The 7,297-nt window shown below is 53.8% G+C and overlaps 1 protein-coding gene across 1 annotated transcript in view; it reads right to left on the minus strand.

Annotated features, from left to right (window-relative positions):
• The window catches only part of trpc2b (transient receptor potential cation channel subfamily C member 2b), a 28,153-nt gene extending 26,732 nt beyond the window's left edge, over positions 1-1,421 (minus strand). Inside the window, 1 exon segment of the mRNA XM_055637581.1 lies at positions 699-1,421. Coding sequence (XP_055493556.1) covers positions 699-1,421 — 723 coding nt within the window.
• Positions 1,422-7,297: the final 5,876 nt, after the last annotated feature.

A 7,297-nucleotide genomic window follows, 5' to 3' on the forward strand; every position in this document is an offset into this window, starting at 1 on the left:
TGAATGGCGGTGCTGACTCTCTGGAACTCTCTTTGTGGAACTCTCTGGGCCTCTCTAGAACTTCTGGAACTCCCTGGAACTCTCTGGAACTTCTGGAACTCTATGGAACTCTCTGGAACTTCTGGAGCTCTCTGGAACTCTCTAGAACCTGGAACTCTCTGGAATTTCTGGAACTCTCTGGAACTTCTGGAACTCTATGGAACTATCTGGAACTTCTGGGACTCTATGGAACTCTCTGGCACCTCTGGAACTCTCTGGAACTCTCTGGAACTCTCTAGAACCTGGAACTCTCTGGAACTCACTGGAACTTCTGGAACTCTCTGGCACTTCTGGAACTTCTGGAACTCTCTGGAACTCTCTGGAACTTTCTAGAACTCTCTGGAACTCTCTAGAACTCTGGAACTCTCTGGAACTTCTGGAACTCTCTGGAACTTCTGGAACACTCTGGAACTCTATGGAACTCACTGGAACTGGAACTTCTGGAGCTCACTGGAACTTCTGGAACTATCTGGAACTATGGAACATTCTGGAAGCTCTGGAACTCTCTGGAACTATGGACCTCTCTGGAACTCTTTGGAACTATGGAACACTCTGGAAGCTCTGGAACTCTCTGGAACTATGGAACTCTCTAGAACTTCTGGAACTCTATGGAACTCTATGGAACACTCTGGGCCTCTCTCTCTGTGGCCGCCACTCACCTTGAACTCTGGCTCCTTCTTGGAGAGCTGCTTGAGCTCACGGCTGAGCTTGAAGGCGCTGAGCATGGCATCCTCGTTGGCGATGGCTAGGTAAGGTTTGCTGGCCAGCCCCTTGTAGGTGTTCATGCGGGAGAGGGAGAACTTCAGCATGTCGTACTGCCTCCCGTTCAGACACTCGGGGCAGGAGCAGGAGATCTTGTGCGGGTTGGGGATGGAGTGGCCTTTCTTCATCAGGAGGTCCACGATCTCAAAGAGGTCCTTCTGGCTGGCCAGGGTGAGCGGGGTGACCCCGGGGGCGAAGCGGGAGCTGTCGATGGAGTGGTCGAAGAGGGCCAGGGAGAAGGACATGATGTCCACCTTGTTGTGGCTGGTTCCCTTCTGCTGGTCGAGGCGTTCCAGCAGCAGCTTGACCACGTTGATCAGGTTCATGTCCACCGCCACCAGCAGGGCCTCGTGGATCTGGCGGAAGTCAAACTTGACGCAGCCCAGCAGCGCCACGATGATCTCCTCGTTGCTCATCCTGATGGCCAGGTTGAGGGCCTCCCGCCACGACCGGTCCTCCGTGTCGTCCAGTTGGCGCAAGATGCCGTCGCTGGTCTGCAGCAACTTGTAGATCTTGGCCACGTTCCCGTCGTAGATCGCCCCGATCAGGCTGGGCGGGAACTTCATCTTCTTCCCGGCGATCTCCCGCCAGTTGTCCTCCTGCAGACGGGGATAAAACATGGTCACTTGTCCCAGGAGACAGAGCCAGGCCATTCGGCCCATCATCCTGGATAGGATGGGTGAATGCAGAGTTTTTTACCCAGAGCAGGGGAATCAAAACTCACTGGCTGAACACGTTGATCTTATTGAAACATTTAAGATTATTAAGATACACAAACAATCTGGAGAAACTCAGCGGGTGCAGCAGCATCTATGGAGCGAATGAAATAGGCAACGTTTCGACCCGAAAGGTCGCCTATTTCCTTCGCTCCATACATGCTGCTGCACCCGCTGAGTTTCTCCAGATTGTTTGTGTACCTTCGATTTTCCAGCACCTGCAGTTCCTTCTTGAACACTAAGATTATTAAGGGTTTGGACACGCTAGAGGCAGGAAACATGTTCCCGCTGTTAGGGGGAGGGGGGGGTCTAGAACCAGGGGCCACACAGTTTAAGAATAAGGGGTAAGCCATTTAGAACGGAGACGGGGAAATACTTTTTCTCACAGAGAGTTGTGAGTTTGTGGAATTCTCTGCCTCAGAGGGCGGTGGAGGCCGGTTCTCTGGATGCTTTCAAGAGAGAGCTGGATAGGGCTCTTAAAGATAGCGGAGTCAGGGGATATGGGGAGAAGGCAGGAACGGGGTACTGATTGGGGATGATCAACCATGATCACATTGAATGGCGGTGCTGGCTGGAAGGGCCGAATGGCCTACTCCTGCACCTATTGTCTATGTTGCTATGACTCTAATTGGAGTTTAGACAGACAAAAAATGCTGGAGTAATGCACTGGGGACAGGCAGCATCTCTGGAGAGAAGGAATGGGTGACGTTCGGGTGACTGAGACTGAGACTGAGACTGACTATTCCTCCCCCCCCCCCCCCCCCCCCCCCCCCCACCCCCCCACCCCCACCCCACCCCCCCCACCCCCCCCATCCTTTCCATTCGTCATTATAATTTCATGTTTCATGTATCTGGTGTTTGTATGATTGTTGGCGGATCAATTTTCCTCCTGGGATCAATAAAGTTCTATCGTAGCGTATCATAAGGTCAGAGGGAAAAGATTTAATAGGAACCTGAGGGGTAACGTTTTCACACAGAGGGTGGTGGGTGTATGGAACGAGCTGCCGGAGGAGGTAGTTGAGGCTGGGACTGTCCCAACGTTTAAGAAACAGTTAGACAGGTACACGGATAGGACAGGTTTAGAAGGATACGGACTAAACGCAGGCAGGTGGGACTAGTGTAGATGGGGCATGATGGTTGACGTGGGATAGATGGGCCGAAGGGCCTGTTTCCACACTGTGAGTCTCTGTGAGTCTACATTCTATCATGGCTGATCTATCTTTCCCTCCTAACCCCATTCTCCTGCCTTGTCCCCATAACCCCTGACACCCGTACTGATCAAAATCTATCTATCTCCGCCTTAAGAATATCCACTGACTTGGCCTCCATAGCCGTCTGTGGCAATGAATTCCACAGATTCACCAATTAGACCATTCGGCCCATCGAGCCATGGCTAGGACAGGATTAGAGGGATATGGGCCAAATGCGGGCAGGTGGGACTAGTGTAGATGGGGCATGTTGGGCAAGTTGGGCCGAAGGGCCTGTTTCCACGCTGTATCACTCCATGAATTCTTTGTCACAGATGGCTGTGGAGACCATGCCAGTGGATATTTTAGTGTGGAGATGCTTGATCAGTACAGGTGTCAGAGGTTATGGGGAGATGGATGGCAGGAGAATGGGGTTAGGAGGGAGAAATAGACCAGCCATGATTGAATGGCGGAGTAGACTTGATGGGTCGAATGGCCTAATTCTCCTATCACATAGACAATAGACAATAGGTGCAGGAGTAGGCCATTCAGCCCTTCGAGTCAGCACTGCCATTCAATGTGATCATGGCTGATCATCCACAATCAGTACACCGTTCCTGCCTTCTCTCCATATCCCCTGACTCCACTATCTTTATGACCTTGCAAACAGATAAGTCATTCAATCATGGCTGATCTATCTCTCCCTCCTAACCCCATTCTCCTGCCTCCTCCCCATAACCCCTGACACCCGTACTAATCAAGAATCGATCTATCTCTGCCTAAACATCCACTGACTTGTGGCCTCCACAGCCGTCTGTGGCAAAGAATTCCACAGATTCACCACCCTCTGACTAAAGAAATTCCTCCTCATCTGCTTCCTAAAGGAACGTCCTTTAATTCTGAGGCTGTGCCCTCTGGTCCTGGACTCTCCCACTAGTGGAAACATCCTCTCCACATCCACTCTATCCAGGCCTTTCACTATTCTGTCCGTTTCAATGAGGTACCCCCTCATTCTTCTAAACTCCAGCGGGTACAGGCCCAGTGCCGACAAACACTCATTAAATAGCGAAGTCAGGGGATATGGGGAGAAGGCAGGAATGGGGCACTGATTGGGGATGATCAGCCATGATCACATTGAATGGCAGTGCTGGCTCGAAGGGCCGAATGGCCTCCTCCTGCACCTATTGTCTGTTGTCTATTATTGTAGGTTAACCCACTCATTCCTGGGATCATTCTTGTAAACCTCCTCTGGACCCTCTCCAGAGCCAGCACATCCTTCCTCAGATACGGTGCCCAAAATTGCTCACAATCACCCCCCTCTCACTCCCCTCACCCTCTCTTCCCCTCCTCACCCCTCTCCCACTCACTCCACACCCTCTGCTCTCCCCCCTTCTCTCTCCCCTCCTCACCCCTTCTGCCCCCTCCCCCCCTGCTCTCACTCCCCAATGCCCCCTCTCACCCCTTATCCTTCTCTCCCCCTTCTCTCCTCACCCCCCACTCCCCCACCCCTCTCCCCCCCCTTCTCACACTTACTCCCTGACCTCACCCCCTCTTGTCTGCGTTCTCGTCCCTTCTCATCCCCTGCTCTCTCCCCCTCTCTCCCCTCCTCATCCACTTCTCTCTCCCCCGTCCTCAAACCTCCTCATCCACTCTCTCCCCCCCCTCACCTCCTCCCCAGTCTCCCCTCTCTCCCCTCTCTCTCTCCCCGCTCTCCCCCTCCCCCTCTCTCTCCCTCTCTCTCTCTCTCTCTCTCTCTCTCTCTCTCTCTCTCTCTCTCTCTCTCTCTCTCTCTCTCTCTCTCTCTCTCTCTCTCTACCTCTCTCTCTCTCTCCCTCTCCCTCTCTCTCTCCCCCCTCTCTCCCTCCTTCTCTCTCTCCCCCTCCCCTCAAACTCCTCTCTCCCCCCGCTCTCCCCCTCCTCTCCTCTCTCCTTCCCTCTCCCTCTCCTTTCTCTCCCTCTCTCTCCCCCCCCTCCTTTCTATCTTTCACTCTCTCTCCCCCTCTCTCCCCCCCCCTCCCCCCCCTCTCTCTCCCCTCTCTCCTCTCTCCCTCCCCTCCTCTCACCGTCATGTGCTCCATGTTTGCGGGGTGTCTGCACTTCGATCACCCGGAGAATCGTCCTTCAGATCCCGGTCCCCGGATCAGATTTGCCAGCCACAGGTCCATGTGGTCTCCCCCGCTCCCCCTCACTCTCTCTCCCCCTCCTCTGTCTCCGCTCCCCTCTCACCGTCATGTGCTCCACTCTCCTCTCTCCTCTGCCTCTCACCCCGAGAATCGTCCTCCTCCCTCCCTCTCTCAGATCTCAGCCACTCCATCCTCTGTGTTCGCTCCCCTCTCTCTCTCCTCTGTGCGTCCTCTCTCCTCCTCCTCTTCCCTCTCTCCTCTCCTCTCTCTCTCTCCCTCCCTCTCTCCCCTCTCACTCTCGTCTGTGTGCGCTCTCTCTCTCCGGGTCGAGGCATCAGCTGGCGTTGACTTTCTCTCTCTCTCTCTTTCTCTCTCACCCCCCTCCCCCCCGGGGTGTCAGATGCAAAAACAAAAGCTGGAGCCTCCCCCGACGCCGCGGATCCGGCCTCGAGTTTACCCCGGAGAGACTGCGATGAGAAGCTCGCCGCTCATTAACGGGCAGAGAGAAGTTACTGTAACAGGCGGCTGTTTGTCAGCCACTGGTCCCCAGGGCAGTCGCCGCTGAACCACACACACACACACACACACACACACACACAGGGCGACAGCAACAGGCACAAGCTCAATGTCACCTGTACAGCCAGGTACAGCGTGGACAGGTGTGGACAAAGGGTCTCCACCCCGAACGTCACCCACTCTTTCTCTCCAGAGATGCTGCCTGTCCCCAGTGCGTTACTCCAGCATTTTCTGTCTGTCTAAACTCCAATTAGAGTCATAGACAATAGACAATAGGTGCAGGAGTAGGCCGTTTGGCCCTTCCAGCCAGCACCGCCATTCAATGTGATCATGGCTGATCATCCCCAATCAGTACCCCGTTCCTGCCTTCTCCCCATATCCCCCTGACTCCCTTAGCCCTAAGCCATAGAGTGACACAGCACGGAAATAGGCCCTTCAGCCCAACGTGCCCACACCGGCCAACATGTCCCAGCTACACTAGTCCCACCTGCCTGCGTTTGGTCCATATCCCTCCAAACCTGTCCTATACATGTACTTGTCTAACTGTTTCTTAAACGTTGGGATAATCTCAGCCACAACTACCTCCTCCGGCAGCTCGTTCCATACACCCACCACCCTCTGTGTGGAAAAGTTACCCCTCAGATTCCTATTAAATCTTTTCCCCTTCACCTTGAACCTATGTCCTCTGGTCCTCGATTCCCCTACTCTGGGCAAGAGACTCTGTGCATCTACCCGATCTATTCCTCTCATGATTTTATACACCTCTATAAGATCACCCCTCATCCTCCTGCGCTCCAAGGAATAGAGACCCAGCCTACTCAACCTCTCCCTGTAGCTCACACCCTCTAGTCCTGGCAACATCCTCGTAAATCTTCTCTGTATCCTTTCCAGCTTGACAACATCTTTCCTATAACATGGTGCCCAGAACTGAACACAATATTCTAAATGTGGTCTCACCAACGTCTTATACAACTGCAACATGTCCTCCCGACTTCTATACTCGATACTCTGACTGATGAAGGCCAAGTGCCAAAAGCCTTTTTGACCACCTTATCTATCTGCGACTGGACCTTCATGGAACCATGAACCTGTATTCCTAGATCCCTCTGCTCTACAACACTACCCAGAGGCCTACCATCCAGTGTGTAGGTCCTGCCCTTGCTTGACGTCCCAAAATACAACACCTCACACTTCTCTGTACTAAATTCCATCAACCATTCCTCTGTTCTCTGGATGCTTTCAAGAAAGAGAGCTAGATAGGGCTCTTAAAGATAGCGGAGTCAGGGGATATGGGGAGAAGGCAGGAACGGGGTACTGATTGGGGATGATCAGCCATGATCACATTGAATGGCGGTGCTGGCTGGAAGGGCCGAATGGCCAACTCCTGCACCTATTTTCCATGTTTCTATGAAATGATATGGGCCAAATGTGGGCAAATTGGACTAGTATAGATGGGGGCATGTTGGTCGGCATGGAGGCGTTGGGCCGAAGGGCCTGTTTGCGTGCCGCACGGCTGTCTGTCACACTTGCCTGAGTGGATTGTGTGACGTGTCACCATTCAGGGGCCTCAGTCCCTCCCGTGCTCTAGGGACTGGCGAGCCCTCTGAGACTGCAGTGTATCAACATGTTTATTTAATCAAGTATTATTCCCAACAACCTTGTGCCGTCAGGCAGATTTGTCAATAACGCCCGGCACTCTGACGCAGCACCCACTCCCCCTCTCCCTCTACCCCTCCACCCCCTCTCCCTCTACCCCTCCACCCCCCTCTCCCCTCTCCCTCTCCCCCTCCCCCTCTCCTCTCCCCTCTTCCTCTTCCAATCTCTCTCTCCCCTCTCCCTCTCCCTCTCCCTCCCCCTCTCCCTCTTCCCCTCTACCTCTCCCTCTCCCTCTCCCTCTCCCTTTCCCTCATTCTTTCCACTCCCTCCCCCCTCTCCCAGTCCCATTCCCACCTCC

Source organism: Leucoraja erinacea, chromosome 6, assembly GCF_028641065.1.
Source record: "Leucoraja erinacea ecotype New England chromosome 6, Leri_hhj_1, whole genome shotgun sequence".
Taxonomy (NCBI): Eukaryota; Metazoa; Chordata; class Chondrichthyes; order Rajiformes; family Rajidae; genus Leucoraja; species Leucoraja erinaceus.